Raw genomic sequence first — 20036 nt, 5'->3', positions numbered from 1 at the left:
TTCAACTCTTGGAAAGCCTGTTCACACTCGTCTGTCCATACAAACGGAGTATCCTTTCGGGTCAACTACGTCATCGGTGCCGCAATCCTCGAGAACCCCTCGATAAAACGCCGATAGTAACCTGTTAATCCCAGGAAACTGTGAATCTCTCGCACATTCTTCGGTCTCTTCCATGCCACCACTGCCTCCACCTTAGCTGGATCCACCGCTATACCCTCCTGAGAAATCACATGCCCTAAAAATTTCACCTGAGTCACCCAAAACTCACACTTACTCAGCTTGGATACAGCCTATGCTCTCTGAGCGTCTGCAACACAATCTCCAAGTGTCTGACATGCTCCTCCTCAATGGCTGAATAAACCAATATATCATCAATGAAAACAATCACAAACTGATCCAGATACAGCCTAAACACCCTATGCATCAAATCCATCCATAAACGCTGCAGGTGCATTGGTTAGCCCAAATGGCATAACCAAGTACTCATAATGGCCAAACCGTATGCGAAAAGCTGTCTACGGAATATCCTCCTCCCGGATCCTCAACTGGTGGTACCTCGATCTGAGATCAATCTTGGAGTAATAATGGCTACCCCTCAACTGATCAAACAAATCATTAATCCTCGGCAATGGATCTTTGTTCTTCACTGTCACCCTATTCAGCTGTTGGTAGTCCACACACATACGCATCGTACCATCATTCTTTTTCACAAACAGAACAGGTGCTGCCCAAGGTGAAGTGCTCGGTCTGATAAAACCCAACTTCTGTAAACCTGTCAACTGAGTGTCTAACTCTTTCAGCTCTGCTGGTGCCATCTCGTACGATGGTATGAAAATTGGATCTGCACCCGGATACAGCTCAATCACAAAATCAATCTCCCTCTACGGTGGCAACCCCGGTAAAGCATCAAGAAAAACATCCATGTAATGCTCCACAACCGGTATAGGGGTCGAAGAATCCTCCCTAGACACTGAAGTAATCAAACCCGCTATAACACAATCCGTGTACTGAGGATTATCTAGAAAATGTGGACATGGAAGAAGCCTCGTCACACGAAATCTAACCCTCCCCGTAGGTGTGGTCAGTGTAATCCTCCTCTCCGCACACTCTATAATTGCCTCACACCCAGTCAACCAATCCAATCCAAGAATGACATCAAAATCAGTAAATGGCATCACAAACAGATCCGCTCTAAACTCATGGTCTGCGAAACTAAACACACAGTCCCTACAAATACCACTAATCACGGTACCTAGTCCTAGGGGTGAATGAACTATAAATCACCTCGCCACTCCCGAAATCTCTAAACCCAATACCTCAGCAAATGATGCAGAAATAAATGAATGCATAGCACCAGTGTCAAACAAGACACGTGCCCAAGAACTAAATAAGAGAAACCTACCTCCCAAATGGTTTCGCTCTGCTGGTACTGCATCAGGGCCAGTGCATACACTCCACCTCTTTGAACTTGCTGCTGCTGAGTTGGTGGCCTACCCCGTCCTACAGGACCCCTCGGTACCAGAATCGGTGCTGGTGCTGGAACTGGAGCTGGAGCCCTCTGACCTCGAGGTACTGGCAATGCAGGTCCTCCACCCTGTGGACAGTCTCTCCTAGTATGCCCTGGCAAAGCACACCAAAAACATAACAGGTTGTTTGCCATAGGACAATCCCAACACATATGGCCCACATGACCATATGCATAGTAGTGTTGAGGCTGCTGGTCCCGCCTCGGAGCCTGTCTCTACTGGTCTGATCTTTACCCCTGCTGACCCTATCTCTGCCCCTACTGAACCTGTCTAGGACCTTGCTGTCCCTGCCTAGGTCCTCGGTAACCCTGCCTCCGACTCTAAGAACCCTACCCCTGGCTCTACTGTTGCCCCCAGGTATCAGTCCTCTGTCTGTGCTGACTACTCTTGCCAGAAGCAGATGTAGAACTCTCAAGCTTCCTCTTGTGAATCTCCCAATAATCCTTAATCTCCACCAAAGTCTTCTCCACTCCGAGTGCCTTATCAATACACTCACGATAGGTAGTGATAGTCTGAGCCGCCAAATGAGGTGAAATCTTTGACGAAAATCCTCTCCTAAATCTCAGTATCTTCTTTTGCTCGGTGCAAATATACTCCTCCCCATACCACCCGAACTCCTCAAAACGAGCCTGATACTGTGTCACTGTCATGTCTGGAGACTGAATCAACATAAGAAACTCCTTAGCTTTAGCTACACGCATTGTCTATGGTACATACTGTGCCAGAAAAGCTGTCTCAAACTCTGCCCGCGGCATACCCTCTCTACCCTGACTAACTGTCATCACCTCCCACCAGGTAAAAACATCCCCATCTAGAAACTCTGCAGCTAATAAAGCCCTCCTTTCCTCAGGAATTCGTAAGGAAGTCATCTTCCTACGTAACTAGTGAAGCCACTCCTCTACTTCAACTGGAACTATCACTTCCCTATAAACCGGAGGATTCATCTTCCATAACTCGGCTAGCTCCTTAATCAAAGTATCAGTCACCCAAGGAGCTACCTGTGCCGCCACAATCTGTCTTGCACCCTCCTATAACCCACCTAGAGCCGGAACCAATGCTGAACCCTCAATAAGTGCCTGTAATGCAGCTGGGCCTGGAGCAGCAATCTGCGTCACAAGTCCCATAACAGTCTGCCCAAGAGCTCGCACCAACTCAGTAACATCCCAAACCTCCTGCCGTAAAATAGTCACTACCACCTCTACCTCATGTGGCACCGGTCGTACCTCCTAATCCTCCTCAACATCATCCACTGGGTCTATATACACTCCCCACATGCCCATACCCCTACCCCTCCCACGTCTCACACCTCTACCACGTCTCGCACCCCTACCTCTCCGTCCTCGCCCACTCTCTAATGGGGCTACCTCGGGCACACCCGCCTCATCTACCCCCTGAGGCTCATTCGCCTCATGTCGTCCCCTACCCTGTAATACCCCAAACTTCTTTTTCTTTTAGAAAATAAGTAGAATCATCATGTGTTGAGTATAGAGATGTATAAAATCATTAGAAATTAATACCGAGTGATTTGGGGGGTGTACGAGGGGTTTAAAACTGAAATTTTTTTATTATAGGGGTAACCGTCCGGACAGTTTTAAAAACCGTCTGGACAGATACAGTAGAAAACTGAACAGAGGGGTTTTTAGGCATAAGTGTCCGGAAACCTATAGACGTGTCTGGACACTTCCAAAAATCTGTAGCCCGAGATTGTTTAAAAACACCCATTTTCGCGATTTCTTTCAAAATACCCGACCTAAACAAACCCTAAACCCCATTTTCTCTCAAATTTCCTCCCTCCAATCAATCTAAGATCATCAATCAAGGTAAGATTACTCTCTTTCAAGTTGTTTCAAGTTGGATTCCTAACTTCTCTCTGTAGCTTACACATTCTTAAATTTCTCTCTTTGTTCTAATCTTTCAAGGTTTGAACCCAAACTCAAACCCATGGGTTCCTACATCATTTGAGGCCTAAAGGAAGCTTAAATCCCTTCTCTCTACTTGTTTCTACAACCTTGGTAAGTTTCTTAAACCTAAAGGTTAGTATCTAAAGATTGGGGGATTTGGGATTCTAGGGTTTATGGGTTTTGTGGATTTGGGGGAAATTCTCTAAACTAGATGAAATTAGTGATATAATAGGTTGATTTAGACTTGTTTATGGTTGTATTGCTAGATCCTATTGTCGATTGGTGTAGTAAGCTTGAGTAGGTGAAGTTCAAGAATTTGGGAAGTTTTGGGTAAGAGAAGGTAAGGAGTTCTTGATTTATTGAATTAATTTGTATTGGATATGTGCAATTGAAGTAGTTTTTATATTGATTGGAGGATGGGTTTACCGAATAATAGGTTGGTTGAGGCGGGGAAAAGTCAAGGTTGAGTATTGATTTACATAGCTAATTTTTGGAGTGCGAGGTAGGGAAATTCCATCCTTTGTTATTCTCCTTCAATATGTATTCCTATTGGGAACATTTATTTTTCTCCATTGCTCATTATGATGCATTCTCGCCTTAATTGTGCCTAAGGGAGAATAACCCCACTTTGTGATTTATTTATTATATGATTTGAATTATAATGCATACCCCGCTTGTTCAATCTTCCATTGAGCATGAATTACTCTTAAACATGCATCATGTAGTAGTATATGTATATATATAGGTTGTAGGTTACCTATTGCATAACCATGTTAGACATGCATTGTAATTGCATGGAAGATGTCGGGTATGGACCCGTATATCTCCTAGTTGTGATTGATGTGAAATGTGGAATGTCGTTGGGCCGTTCAGGGTTCCCATGACTACGGGAATATCGGTGGGCCGGATCAAGATTTCATATGTGCTTGAACACCATGTGATGATGCCGTTGGGCTGTTCAGGGTCCCAATATGTGTAGGGATGTCGGTAGGCCAAGTTAGGATCTCATATGATGTAGATATCTACTTGTGTTTGATGTACATGATGTTAGCTATCATATTGTTGCATTTGTGCCTTTATTTAATATTTCAGCCTTATTTATTCAATTACTCCTTATTATTCCCTATTGGGCCTTTCGCTCACCCTTTTCTTTCTCCTATTCCCTCCTTACAAGTGAGTCTAGTGCCGGTACCAGGGTCGCGGATCAGGAGGAGGGTGCGTGACATGGATGGACCCCTGGAGGGTGATAGGACTAAATAGTTCTAAACTTGATATATGTTATTATTTTGTCGTAATTATGTTACCTTGTCAAGACATTGTGTGATGTCCCTGTTAGATGACGGGATGGACGATAGGGAGGGTACTCCGTGTAATCGGGACTCCCGAGCCGGGTTTGTGGACTTCGAGTCCTGACGATTCTTATGTTTTCAGAATTGCTATTTGTGCTGGATATTGACTATATATGTTGTTGTGTGGAGAAATTATGTGTGACTGTTTGGTGGCCTGAGGCCCTGCTTAGAATTGAGAATTTAAGTTGTGATGTTCTTGTTAGATAGCCAGAGGCCCTGCCTAGGTTGTGAATATGTTTGTGAAATTGTTGCGTGTTACTCCAGGTTGGCTTCCTCTATATTATGGGGAGGTGCGATTGAATTATTTTTTTGGTGGTTTGATGATTGAATTTATTGTAGTTCAATTTATAGAGTTCCAAAACTAGCGCATTCCGGGTCGGGGCGTTACATTTTGGTATCGGAGCCAGGTTACGAAATATAGGATCTGGTATCGGAGCCAGGGTGGTAGGACAACACGTACTACTAGGCGTACTTCCAGTACACAGGAGTCAGTACCTGATTCGGATATAGGGGCACGAGAGGAGGGGATTGTACAGAATGAGCCACATACAGGGAGTGGTCAACATGCGAGGACTACGGTTGTTGCACCAAGGCAGGTGCGGGAGACCCCAGGAGTGCAGGTGACCTTTCCTACTGTGGAGGAGCCACCAGTATCCATGAGGGACATTGTGGAGATAGTGAGGTCACTAGCTCAAGTAGTACAGACTCAGATGGTTAGGGCACCGGTGGACCGCAGTGAGGGGCAGATTTCAGGAGTTGATATTGGGGATAGAGATGTATCGAGACCTGGACGAGAGTTATATGAGATGGAGCAGCTGCGTAAGACAAATCCCCCGGAGTTTTCTGGAGAGGGGGAGGGATTTGAAGCTGGGGAGTGGTTCCGCCAGATGAGCAGGCGATTAGAGACTTTAGATATACCGGACAATAGGAGGATGATGTTGATCTCATATTATTTGAGGGGGACAACTTTTGAGTGGTGGGATTCCTTGGATCAAAGGAAGAATGATTTGACTTGGGTGTCCTTTGAGTTACTATTCACGCAACGGTTCGTGCCACGGTCTTTCCAGGCGAATAAGGCCAAACTGTATCTTGATTTGGTGTAGACACCTGAGATGACAGTGTCACAATATACCAAGAAGTATGAGGAGTTGTACAAGTATGGGAAGAAGTATGCTCCAGATGATGAGAGCAAAGCTGAGAAATACCGAGATGGTCTACTTCCGAGCATTTGCAGAATGGTGATTGCTTCTAGGGTGCGAACTTATGATGAGACGGTGGATATGGCACTAGAGTTAGAGCGAGAAGAGCGCAACTTCCGCCAATATTGGGATGTGCAGAAGGGTCGCAAAGTTCAACAATTAATGGTAGTGGAGGAGGTAGTCAGAAGAAACCAAGGATTGAGTTTCAAGGCTTAAGGGGCCAGAAGGTTGATCAAGGCAAAGGTTCGGGGCCAAGGGATGGTAAGATTGTGTGTTGCAAGTGCGGCAAGGAGGGCCATAAGAAGAGTCAGTGCCCTATTATGGGAGTCAGGTGTTATGGGTGTGGTATGGTTGGTCATAGGAAATATGAGTACCCACAAGGTGGTAGAGCTTCAGAGCAGTCACAGGCACCAGGTTTGCCACCACCAGCTCCTACTCCAGCTCTTCCTTCTACTGTTCCGTCAAGAGGAAGGGGGCGGGGTGGGGCTAAGCAGCAGACAGCATTGACTCATGGAAGAGCATATGCATTAGGACACCATGAAGCATCTGAGCATCCTAACTTCATTGAAGGTACCTTTCTCATTTCAAATTGTTGGGCAAAGGTGTTATATGATTCAGGAGCTATGACATCATTCATTTCTACATCCCTTGCTCATGCATTGAGTTTGAAAATCTCTCCAATGAGGCGAATGTTTACGGTAGACACTTCTTTTGGGCATTTCACCTCATTGGAGGGTGTAGTTATTGATTGTGTGTGCCGGTTTGGTAGTGTAGCTCTAAAGGCTGATTTGTATGTCTTAGACTTCAAGGATTTTGATGTAATCTTTGGAGTAGATTGGTTAACCAAGCATCATGCATTGATGGACTTTTGGGAAAGGAAAGTCACTCTTAATGTACCAGAAGGAGGGGTGATACAGTTACACGGGTCGAAGGGTGTTCCATGTCCTCACTTCATGGACAATCCTTTATATCAAAATTGTAGGATCACGAGTTTGATTACGTCGGCACCTAGGAGTGATGTAGCTACTCCGACCCGTGTGGTAGAGGAGTACATGGATGTATTTCCAGATGAATTACCCGGATTACCACCGAAGAGGGAGATTGATTTTACTATTGAATTGCATCCAAATGTTAAGCCAATTTCGATTCCACCATATCGAATGGCTCCGGCCGAATTGAAGGAGTTAATGACTCAGTTGGAAGAGTTGCAATACTTGGGGTTTATTAGACCAAGTGTGCCTCCATGGGGAGCACCAGTATTGTTTGTAAAGAAGAAATATGGCTCGTTGAGGATGTGTATAGATTATCGGCAATTGAATAAGGTTATGGTAAAGAACAAGTATCCATTGTCACAGATAAATGATTTGTTTGATCAATTGAGAGGTGCTAAGCATTTCTCTAAGATTGATTAACGTTCGGGGTACCACCAATTGAGGATTAGAAATGAGGATATTTCAAAGACGGCATTTAGGACACGATATGGGCACTATGAGTTTTTATTGATGCCCTTTGGGTTGACAAATGCTCCGGCGGTGTTTATGGATTTGATGCAAAGGGTCCTTCTTCCATTTTTGGATAGATTTGTGGTTGTGTTTATTGATGATATTTTGATTTATTCTCTGACGATAGAAGAGCATGAGGAACACTTGAGGTTAGTGTTGCAAATGTTGAGGGAGAATCAATTATATGCTAAGTTGAGTAAATGTGAGTTTTGGGCTACGGAGGTGAAATTCTTAGGCCATGTAATTAAGCAAGAGGGCATTGCGGTAGATGACTCTAAGGTTGAATCCATGTTGAATTGGGAGAGACCTAAGAATGTTTCGGAGATTAGGAGCTTCTTGGGATTAGCGGGCTATTATAGGAGGTTTATCCAAGACTTTTCGCGTGTTGCCGCACCTATGATGCAACTTACGCGGAAAGGTACACCATTTGTGTGGTCGGATGAGTATGAGAAAGCCTTTAAGGAGTTAAAGGGTAGGTTGGCATCCCCACCGGTATTAGTGGTTCCGGAGAGAAGTGTAGGTTACCAAGTGTATTGTGATGCTTCCGGAGTGGGGTTGGGTTGTGTGTTGATGCAAAGAGATAGGGTACTAGAGTATGGTTCTAGATTGTTGAAGATACATGAGAAAAACTATCCGGTTCATGATTTGGAGTTGGCGGCAATTGTATTTGCCTTGAAGCAATGGAGGTATTATCTTTATGGGGAAAAATTTGAGGTATTTTCAGATCATAAGAGTCTTAAGTATCTATTCACCCAAAGAGAGTTGGATTTGCGACAAAGGAGGTGGATGGAGTATTTAGAGCACTATGACTTTAGTTTACAATATCACCCGAGTAAGGCAAATGTGGTTGCAGATGCATTGAGTAGAAAGCATAAAGTTGCTAGTTTGTTTATACATGAGTGGGGAATTGTAGAGACAATAAGTCAATTTGGTTTGGAGTTGCAAACTGTAGAGGAAAAGGGTGTATTTGGGTAGTATGACTTCTAGACCAATGTTGATTCAAAAGGTGATGGATGCACAAAATGGGAACCCGATTTTTGATACATTTGAGGAGGACTCTGGATGGGTCCGGGGTGATGATGGAGGTGTTAGGTTTGTAGGGAGATTGATAGTACCCGATGACAAGGAGCTACAAGAGGATATTTTGAAATAAGCACATCATTCTCAATTTGCTATGCATCCCGGAGGCACGAAGATGTACCAAGACTTGAGAAGAAACTTTTGGTGGAGAGGCATGAAGGCTGATGTAGCTAGATTTGTGGTAAGATGTTTGACATGTCAACAAGTGAAGGCGGAACACCAAAGGCCGGCAGGTCTGTTACAACCTCTACCGGTAGCACAATGGAAATGGGAGATGATCACTATGGACTTTGTGACGGCGTTGCCGATGACACCTAAACAAAAGGATACCGTTTGGGTGATAGTTGATAGATTGACCAAATCAGCTCACTTCCTACCGGTGAACAAGACGGACACTTTGGATTCATTGAGTACATTGTACGTGCAGGAGATAGTGCGACTCCACGGAGTGCCACTATCCATTGTGTCGGATCGAGACCCGCGATTCACGGGTAGATTTTGGGGTAGTTTGCAGGAGGCCTTAGGGACACAGCTGGATTTCACTACGCCATATCATCCGTAGAGTGATGGACAAAGTGAGAGGACAATCCAGATTTTAGAGGATATGTTGCGTGCTAGTGTGGTAGATTTTGGTGGTAATTGAGAGAAATACCTACATTTGACAGAGTTTGTGTACAACAACTCATACCAGAGTAGCATCGAGATGGCACCATTTGAAGCACTTTATGGAAGGCCTTGTAGGTCACCATTGTGTTGGACGGAGGTTGGAGAGAAAGTAGTATCGGGACCCGAAATGGTGAAGGAGACGAGAGACGGAATTGAAAAGATTAGAAAAAGGTTGATCACGGCTCAAAGTATGCAAAAGTCCTATGCGGATAAGAGGAGAAGGCCATTGGAATTTGCGGTTGGGGACAAGGTATTTTTGAAAGTTAGTCCACGACGTGGCATTCAAAGGTATAGCAAGCAAGGAAAGTTGGCACCACGGTTTGTGGGTCGTTTTGAAATTCTTGAGCTAGTTGGACCGGTAGACTATCGTTTAGCGCTTCCGCCAAAATTGGCTAAAGTTCATAATGTGTTTCATGTTTCCATGTTACGAAAATATGAGCCGGATCCATCCCATGTTTTAGATTGGACTACATTAGAAGTGGAGGAAGATGGAAGCTACACTCTTCAACCGATGAGGATTTTAGATAGAAAGGACAAGGTCACATGATCAAGTACCATACCGTTGGTAAAGGTCTTGTGGATACATCACGACACAGAAGAGGCGACTTGGGAGCTTGAGTCGAAAATGAAGGAGAAATATCCACATTTATTCACAAGCCTAGGTACTTTTAAATTTCGGGGACGAAATTTACTTAAGGGGGAGAGGATGTAATACCCCAAACTTCTTTTTCTTTTAGAAAATAAGTAGAATGATCATGTGTTGAGTATAGAGATATGTATAAAATCATTAGAAATTAATACCGAGTGATTTGGGGGGTGTACGAGGGGTTTAAAACTGAAATTTTTTTATTACAGGGGTAACCGTCCGGACAGATACAGAAGAAAACTGAACAGGGGGGTTTTTAGGCATAATTGTCCGGACACCTATAGAGGTGTCTGGACACTTCCTAAAATCTGCAACCCGAGATTGTTTAAAAACACCCATTTTCACGATTTCTTTCAAAATACCCGACCTAAAAAACCCTAAACCCCATTCTCTCTCAAATTTCCTCCCTCCAATCAATCTAAGATCATCAATCAAGGTAAGATTACTCTCTTTCAAGTTGTTTCAAGTTGGATTCATAACTTCTCTCTCTAGCTTACACATTCTTAGATTTCTCTCTTTGTTCTAATCTTTCAAGGTTTGAACCCAAACTAAAACCCATGGGTTCCTACATCATTTGAGGCCTAAAGGAAGCTTAAATCCCTTCTCTCTACTTGTTTCTACAACCTTGGTAAGTTTCTTAAACCTAAAGGTTAGTATCTAAAGATTGGGGGATTTGGGATACTAGGGTTTATTGGTTTTGTGGATTTGGGGGAAATTCTCTAAACTAGATGAAATTAGTGATATAATAGGTTGATTTAGACTTGTTTATGGTTGTATTGCTAGATCCTATTGTCGATTGGAGTAGTAAGCTTGAGTATGTGAAGTTCAAGAATTTGGGAAGTTTTGGGTAAGAGAAGGTAAGGAGTTCTTGATTTATTGAATTAATTTGTATTGGATATGTGCAATTGAAGTTGTTTTTATATTGATTGGAGGATGGGTTTACCGAATAATAGGTTGGTTGAGGCTGGGAAAAGTCAAGGTTGAGTATTGATTTACATAGCTAATTTTTGTAGCGCGAGGTAGGGAAATTCCATCCTTTGTTATTCTCTTTGAATATGTATTCCTATTGGGAACATTTATTTTTCTCCATTGCTCGTTATGATGCATTCTCGCCTTAATTGTGCCTAAGGGAGAATAACCCCACTTTGTGATTTATTTATTATATGATTTGAATTATAATGCATACCCCGCTTGTTCAATCTTCCATTGAGCATGAATTACTCTTAAACATGCATCATGTAGTAGTATACGTATATATATAGGTTGTAGGTTACCTATTGCATAACCATGTTGGACATGCATTGTAATTGCATGGAAGATGTCGGGTATCAACCCGTATATCTCCTAGTTATGATTGATGTGAAATGTGGAATGCCATTGGGCCGTTCAGGGTTCCCATGACTACGAGAATGCCGGTGGGCCGGTTCAGGATTTCATATGTGCTTGAACACCATGTGATGATGTCGTTGGGCTGTTCAGGGTCCCAATATGTGTAGGGATGCCGGTGGGCCAAGTTAGGATCTCATATGGTGTAGTTATCTACTTGTGTTTGATGTACATGATGTTAGCTATCATATTGTTCCATTTGTGCCTTTATTTAATATTTCAGCCTTATTTATTTAAGTACTCCCTATTATTCCCTACTGGGCCTTTCGCTCACCCTTTTCTTTCTCCTATTCCCTCCTCATAGGTGAGTCTAGTGCCAGTACCAGGGTCGCGGATCAGGAGGAGGGTGCGTGACATTGATGGACCCCTGGAGGGTGATAGGACTAAAAGTTCTAAACTTGATATATGTTATTATTTTGTCGTAATTATGTTACCTTGTCGAGACATTGTGTGATGTCCCTGTTAGATGACGGGATGGAAGGTAGGGAGGGTACTCCGTGTGATCGGGACTCCCGAACCGGGTTTGTGGACTTCGAGTCCTGACGATTCTTATGTTTTCAGAATTGCTATTTGTGCTGGATATTGACTATATATGTTGTTGTGTGGAGAAATTATGTGTGACTTTTAGATGGCCTGAGGCCCTACTTAGATGTGAGAATTTTCTTGATGCTATGATTGCTAGGTGGCCTGAGGCCCTGCTTAGAATTGAGAATTTAAATTGTGATGTTCTTGTTAGATGGCCGGAGGCCCTGCCTAGGTTGTGAATATGTTTGTGAAATTGTTGCGTGTTACTCCAGGTTGGCATCCTCTGTATTATGGGGAGGTGTGGTCGAATTGTTTTTTTTGGTGGTTTGATGATTGAATTTATTGTAGTTCAATTTATAGAGTTCCAAAAGTAGCGCATTCCGGGTCGGGGCGTTACATACCCCGTCCCAGTCCTTGCGCCCGGGTACTACGTGTGTCCACCATATCTGGAAAATATAACACACGTATACATAAATCCAAAAGCAAGAAACACCAAAAGTAAAAACTCACCAGGTCAGCTGGGAAGCGCATGATGTGCAGCCAATGAGATAACCTAGGTAACCTAACCACTGTAAGTTTCTAAACCTACAGCTCTGCTACCAAACTGTCACGCCCTTCTCTCCTAAGGTATACCGAAGTACACCTATATCTACAGAGACATGACCGGCAGGGGACACCCCATCCTCCGAACCAGTTCCCAAACCGATAATTAAACCAAATAAACATACGTAATAACAATAGTAATAACCACCTAAGCCACTGGAGTAAATATACAACAGTGAATCAGCAGAATATATCTACTCGATACCAAACCGTATAATACACACAAAATACAATACCAAAATCCATGCCCTGCTAGAATAGTCGGCTCGAGGCTACACATCAGCTTGCATAACCCGTCACTGACCACCATCACCCGCACCGAACTCACCTGAACGGGAATAAAGAAGAGGGGTGAGCCACAAAGCTCAGTAGGGCGTAGAAAGGAAACACCTACATCGCGAAAAAAAAAAAGGAAATCCAGGAATATAACACAAAATATACAGTACAATAAATATACAATCATTGGCAATCCAATTAAGTAATATGATAGCTGATAAGGCTATATAGCACTGTAACCATAAACCCCCGGCCTCCGAAAATCCATAATCTGTCACTAAAATCCATAATCCATAATCTCTAATCCGTAATCCACCCCTGGACCCACCCTAATCCCCATAGGGTGTCTCCCAGTCCAGGTCCACACCGAAACTGGATGAGGATCGGATATCTCGATAGCATAGCCTACACCAGAGAGCGTCCCCTGTGATGCAGCTCATCTCAGACGGTCTACAGGTACGTACCTGGTCTATATATATCATCCATCACAAATCCATATCCAATAGGTTGGGCTCCTATATGGGGCCCACAGTCTAGATCAACCACCTCCAATCACCTCCAACCGCCCCACTCCTAAAAACAAACCAATAATCATAATCAACTAGAAAGATAAATAAATATATAACAAGCCGTATTTTCACCCTCAAAAAATCGACAAAACCACCATATAATAAGAGTCCGTGAAACCAGAACACTAGAATCACAAGTAAGAGACAAGCAAACCCCTACCTGGAAATCGGAATGCCAGTACCAAGCACGCGTCCCTGATTAACCCCTAACTCCGAAAGTCAACCCGATTTGAATCTCAATCGGGGTCACCGTCTACACCGAAAAACATGATATATGAAAATCTAGTGAAAATACGTTCGGTCAACTACGGTCAACGGTCAAAGTATCGAACCGGTTCAAACAGTGTAAAACTGGTCAAATTGGGTCAAATAATGTATAACTGAGTCAAACTGAGTCAAACAGTGTCAAACGGGTCAAACAGTGCCAAACCAGTCAAACCAAGTCAAACCGGGTCAAACAGGGCCAAACTGGTCAACACACCAGTCAACCAAGTCAACTCACTCAGACTCGGTCAACTCGGGTTAACTCAACCCATTGGTGTCACCGGCGATCCGGCCACCAAAACCAACCAAACCACACACCAAATTGAAGAGCTTGAAGAGATAAACTCATAGGTACCTGAATCAAGCCAAACCGGCGCCGGAATCGGCCAGATCGACCAAAGAAACCCACGGTGGCCGAAAACTTCAAACTCCGATATCTCCCTAACCACAACTCCGATCAACGTGATTCCACTTGGGTTATGTTGCTGCCAACTGTGCGCTCCTTTTGGTACCGGTGGTGTCGCTCACTGTCACCGGAAACAGTAGATCACCGGAGGACCCATATATAAGAGAGAGAAACAGGAGAGAGAGTGAGTTGTGTAGAGAAGAGGGTGTATTTGAAAATAATACAAAAGTTGGGTATTTAACTTATTAATTTAAAACTTCACTGTAGTCCCTACATATTTTACGGAAATGCCATTGTACATTTACAAAACATATATGTATTAAAGTTTAAAAAAACATAACTAATCTAATTTAACTCCGATTAAGGTGATTCTTGTCCCAAAAATTTTCTTTTTAAATCCTCCATTTATGAAAATTATTTCCAAATTTTTATCTTAATTTAATTTTTATTCTCCTCAAATCTCGGTTCACAATCATCGAGATTCACTCCACCTCGATCAATGCGACAAGATACTATGAATAGTGTAAAAAATCATATCTGGATATTACAATTTACCTGTCTTGTAGAAATTCCCCTGTTAAGAAATCAGGTAGATTGTTGTCTTTTCCTGCAATATATTCAATGTCAAAATCAAGAACACTAAGGATAGCTTGCCATCTGGCAAAAATCTGTTTTGAGGCAATATTCTAAACATCTTTTTGAAGAACATCTTTGGCAGATTTACAATCAACACGTATAAGAAATTTTTGGTTAAGTAAATCACTTTGAAATTTTCAAACACAAAAAACAATAGATAAAATTTTCTTTTTTGATGGTAGAATAATTTTGTTGAGTAGGATTCCATTTTTTGGAAGTGAATTGTATTATTTCTTCTTTTCCTCCATTTTTGATTTGTTTGAGGATACCTCCATATCCTAACTCAAAGGCATCAGTCTCTACAATTTTTGGGGTATCTGGATCTGCAATACTAAGACATGGTAAGGTGGGTAGATGTGTCTTAATCCTTTGTATTACAGCAGTATGGATATTTGTCCAAGGAGGCGGATTCCTTTTTAACCTGTCATATAAAGGTTTGCATAATTTTTGTAAATTGGGATAAAAATCAGCCACATAATTTCAACTCCCAAGAAAACGCTGTAATTGGGTTTTGTCTAAGATTTTATCTGGAAATTTATCAACAAATTGTATAGACCACTCTATAGGTATGATAGTACCATTGTAAATATTATGACCAAGAAATCTAATCTTTGTTTGAAATAATTTAATTTTTGTTTTGGAAACTACCAACCCACTTTCTTTGATAATATTGAAAAATTTTGATAAATGTAAAAAATGCTGTTTAATGCTATTGGAGAAGATTAGCACATCATCAATGTAAACAATCAAGAATTGAGAATGAGGGTTAAAGATATCGTTCATGATCCTTTCGAATTCTGAAGGTGCATTTTTCAGACCAAAAGGCATTACATTCCATTTGTATTGTCCAAATGGAACAGTAAAAGCCGTTTTGTATCTATCAGTTTCTTGGACCTGTATTTGCCAAAATCCTGATTTCATATCAAAATTTGAAAATACCTTTGCCCTATGTAATCGGGTTAATAAATCCTTTTTGTTAGGGATTGGATATCTGATCCATTGAAGGGCTTTGTTTAAAGGCTTATAATTGATAACTAATCTAGGAACTCCTCTTTCTATCTCAGCATTTTTATTGATATAAAAAGCAGCACAACTCCATGGAGACTGGCTCTGACGAATCAACTTTTTATCTAGAAGATCTTGTATTTCTTTTTTACAATGTTCTTCTAAATCTTTGTTCATTTGAATACTCCTAGCCTTAGTAGGAATATTAATGTCTTTAAATTCTTTTTCATAAGGTAATTGTACGACATGTCTCTTTTTGTTCCACAAAGCAGTAGGGAGATCTGAACATACTTCTGTTTCAAACTGCTTTTGAAGAGAGGCAATTTTATTTTGGATGTCTAATGTTGATAACTATTTTTCTGAGAGAGTAATATCAACATCATCTGTAAGGTAGTTGACGTGTTTTTCTTTATTGGTAATTAAACAATGTATTGTGTTTTGTAATAAATTAATATTTTTTGTAACAGGACTTTGAATGAAAGGAAAGAATAATTTGTTTCCTAAGATTTTGGTGTGTATTCCATCATCTTTAACTTTGAAGGGTTTGATGAGATGTAGGAAGGGTGTTCCTAGGACAACGTATTTTGTAATATTTTGAACACCAAGAAAACTAGTTGTGAAACTAGTATTGGAATTTTGTATTGTGACATTAGAAAGTCTGTAGAGAATTTTTAAATGTTCACCATTTGCAGTTTTTATTTCTTCAGTTGTTTTTTCCCAAAACCGTTGTGATACTAAATCAGCTCGGAGGCAGTTTAGATCAGCTCCAGAGTCTACCAAAGCAATGGTGTTAAAAGAAAAATTTTGAATTTTGATTATAATTTTAATAAACCACTTTTGGCTTGTGATATGGGAAATTGGCTGAAGAAGTGATATTTCTCTTTCATCAGGATTGATTCTTTTCTTGTGTTTGTTTTTAAGGATCTTAATCACTTTTCTAATTGTTTTGATGTCAGAATGTAACTGTGTATTATTTTTTGTGTCAGATATAGTATCTGGATTTTTTGATATTTTTTCAAGATGAATAAGGGATTCCTGTTCTCGGGAAAGCATATTACATTCAGGAGAAGGGCTACAATTATTTTCTTTTTTGTTTAAAAGAAGATCTGGTGTAGTTGTCTTGGAATAATATAGTTTTTGTGGAGACTGCCACGTTAGTTTGTTAATCTTCCAATCTGAATTGTCTGTGTGACTATTCATCTTGTCGAGATTGTGCAACGTAGGTTGTAATATCCTGATATAACTTTACACTATTCATAGTATTTTATTGTGGTGGTTGAGGTGGAGGGAACCTCTGTGTTGGTGAACCGGTATTTGAAGAGAATAAAAATTAAATTAAGATAAAAATCTGGAAATATTTTTCATAAGTGGAGGATTTTAAAAGAAAATTTTAGACGCAAGAATCACTCAAATCGGATTTAAATTGGATTTATTATGTTTTTTTTTAGTTAGTTGGATTTTTACATTTGGTGAGTGGCATTTTAGTAAAATTTCAGGGACTACAGTGAAGTTTTAAGTAAATAAGTTAAATACCCAGATTTCTCACTATTTACAAATACACCCTCTTCCTCACAACTCTTCTCTCTCCCGTACACCTTTCTCTCTCCTGGTGATTTTCTGATTCCGGTGACGATGATGGCTGTGTTTGGTATCAAAAGAAGCGTATTGACGAGACGAGTGTAACCCAACTTGAATCAAGTCGATCGGAGCTACGGTTAGGGAGATATCGGAGTTTGAAGTTTCGGTCACCTTGAATTTCTTTTGGTCGATCCGGTCGATTCCGGCGATGGTTTGACTTCTTTCAGGTACCTATGAGTTCATCTCATCGAGCTCTTCGATTTGATATAAGATTTGGCAGGTTTGGGTGGCCGGATCTCCGGTGGTAGTGTTGAATGGGTTTCAGCCGAGTCAGGCCGAGTTGACTCGGTTGACTGGTCTGACCCGGTTTGCCCGGTTTGCCACTGTTTGACCCGGGTTGACCCGGTTTGCCCGGTTTGCCACTGTTTGACCCGGTTTTGCACTGTTTGACCCGGTTTGACCGGTTTTGCACTGTTTGGCCCGGTTCAATACTGTTTGACCGTTGACCATAGTTGACCGACCGTATTTTAATTGTATTTTCGTATATCGTGTTTTTCGGTGTAGACGGTAATCTCAGTTGAGATTTGAAGCGGGTTGACTTTCGGAGTCAGGGGTTGACGGGGACGTTTGCGTGGTATTTGCTTTCCGATTTCCAGGTAGGGGTTTCCTTACTCTTGCATGTGACTTTAGAGTTCTGATTTTACGGACTCTGACGATGTTATGGTTTTGTTGGTTTCCGGGGGTGGAAATACGACCTGTTTACATGTTGATTTATATTCTCTGTTATATATCACTGTTGGTATGTTTCTGTGAGTGGTGATTGGAGGTGTTGGATGTGGACGTGGATTGTGGGCCATATAGGCGCCCAAATGATCGGATATGGATTTCTGATGGATGATATATATACATATACAGACCGGATATATATACCGGTGGACCGTCTGAGATAGGGTGCATCACAGGGGACGCCCTCTGGTGTAGGCTATGCTATCGGGATACCCGATCCTCATCCAGTTTCGGTGTGGACCTGGACTGGGAGACACCCTACGGGGATTAGGGTGGGTCCAGGGGTGTGATGGATTATTGGAGATTGATGTGGTGGTTACAGTGTTGGATAGCCTTATCGGCTACCATTTCACTTGATTGGATTGGTGTATGGATTTCTGGAGACCAGTGTGGGTGGTTCCAGTGTTGTTTAGCCTTATCGGCTATTGTGCTATTTGGTTTACTTACTGATGGATGTATATTTACTGTATTGCATACTATGCATTACATTTCTGGATTTATTACTATTATTTATGGATATTGGCGTTTCCTCTCTACGCCCTACTGAGCTTTGTGGCTCACCCCTCTTCTTTATCCCCTTTCAGGTGAGTTGGATGTAGGTGATGGCGGTCGGCAGAGGGATGCGTGAGCTGGTGTGTAGCCTTGGGCTGACTCTTCAGTGTGGGTGTGAGAACTTATTGTATTGTATTTGTAGATACTATACGGTTTGGTATCGGGTAGATATATTTTATTATTCCGCTGTTGTATATGTACATAGGTGGATGTACTTTGTGGATATTATGGTAGTTTTTATTATTATTATGATTATGTCTGTTGGGTTTAGTTTTAGATTTGGGATCTGGTTGGGATCTGGTTCGGGGGATAGGGTGTCCCCTGCCGGTCACGTTCCTGTGGTATAGGTATACTTCGGTATATCTTAGGAGAGAGGGGCGTGACATAGGTTTTAAGGATGGTTCCGAAGTATCCGAAATCTGTAAAGAAGGGAACTGCGCAATATCATTGCGCTGTTGGTTTAATTTTTTGTCCAAGGCTTCTATGAAATCACTATTGTCGGTATTTAAGGTCCTAACCAATTTTGGAGGGATTTCATAGGGTTTAAAAACTGGTTTATCCAAAGTAGGAAGAAGGATTCGTTTTTGGACATAGTCTTCAATCCTATTCAACTGTTGTCCTATTGTGGATAAGTGTTGATTTGTGAAATTGTTTTGTTCAACTAAGTTTTTGAATTCCTTATCGGTTTTGGCTACCTTAAATAGGGTAGCAACGATAGGGGTATTCTTGTATTCTAACTTGAGTTGGGTTAAAGACGGATGTTCAGACTCAACAACAATGTTCTGAGTCATGTCCTGCCATTTTTGGACTCTAGCGGTAGTATTTACCGAGAGTGAACCGGAAGGATAATCATTTCCCATGTCGGGGGAAATTATTTCGAACCAGTCAAAGAATGATAATTGGATTCTATGGTCTGTCATAAAATCATAATATTCTTTTTGAATGGAGTCTCGTTTGTCTCCTTTTGTTATTATTAAGAAACCATTCTCTTTTGAAAATATTTTCTTTTGAATACAATTCTTTTTGTAAATATTTTTGTCAATGACAAACTCAGTGCTACTGCCTAAGACACCTAATTCGGGTAATTCAGAATGGTCAGAATTAACTACCATCTGTGAATAGGTGGGTGACATTGGAGGTGAGTCTTTTTGTTCTGTTTGGGAATCCAATGAGGATTCAGGTTGTTGTACCTCATAAAATGGCTTTGGTATTGTACTAGATGTATCCATGCCTCGTATATCGGAACGATAAGGGTACTTGGTGGAGGTCTAATTTTTGACGGGACACTTGATGTAGAAAAAGATTTTCTACTTTGTGGACTAAGGGGTGGTTTAAAGGAGCTTGAAGAAGATCCTATGTGAAGATTTTGTAAATCGATTGAATGACATCGAGAGCCGAAAGTGATTTCGAACTTTCCGTCAGAGGATTGAGTAATGTACTCAATGTTTGTATTTTCTATTTTCTTGGGAGGTACAACAGCCTGTAATTCCCATGTTTTTGGTAATGTAACTTCATTCCTTTTAATGGATTTTGGTATTGTCATATTAGATCGAGCTATGTCTGTTTGTATTAAGAGAGTTT

The 20036-nt window shown here is 41.5% G+C and overlaps 1 protein-coding gene across 1 annotated transcript; it reads left to right on the top strand.

Moving 5' to 3' along the window:
- The first annotated feature begins 5888 nt into the window (after positions 1-5888).
- Positions 5889-7625, top strand: LOC120005979. The gene is made up of 4 exons (XM_038855858.1): positions 5889-6152; positions 6203-6545; positions 6717-7303; positions 7605-7625. The coding sequence occupies exons 1-4, from the start codon at positions 5889-5891 to the stop codon at positions 7623-7625; spliced, it is 1215 nt and encodes a 404-aa protein (XP_038711786.1).
- Positions 7626-20036: the final 12411 nt, after the last annotated feature.

This window comes from Tripterygium wilfordii, chromosome 9 (assembly GCF_013401445.1).
Source record: "Tripterygium wilfordii isolate XIE 37 chromosome 9, ASM1340144v1, whole genome shotgun sequence".
NCBI lineage: Eukaryota > Viridiplantae > Streptophyta > Magnoliopsida > Celastrales > Celastraceae > Tripterygium > Tripterygium wilfordii.
This window is presented reverse-complemented; position numbering and strand designations above follow the sequence as displayed.

Bases quoted from the DNA above. Each gene is read 5' to 3' on its own strand.
- LOC120005979 (XM_038855858.1), top strand. From the start codon at position 5,889: ATGACAGTGTCACAATATACCAAGAAGTATGAGGAGTTGTACAAGTAT. The intron at 6,546-6,716 runs GTACCTTTCTCA...TGGAGGGTGTAG, and splicing joins GCATCCTAACTTCATTGAAG to TTATTGATTGTGTGTGCCGG. The intron at 7,304-7,604 runs GTAAAGAACAAG...CTCTGACGATAG, and splicing joins GGCAATTGAATAAGGTTATG to AAGAGCATGAGGAACACTTG.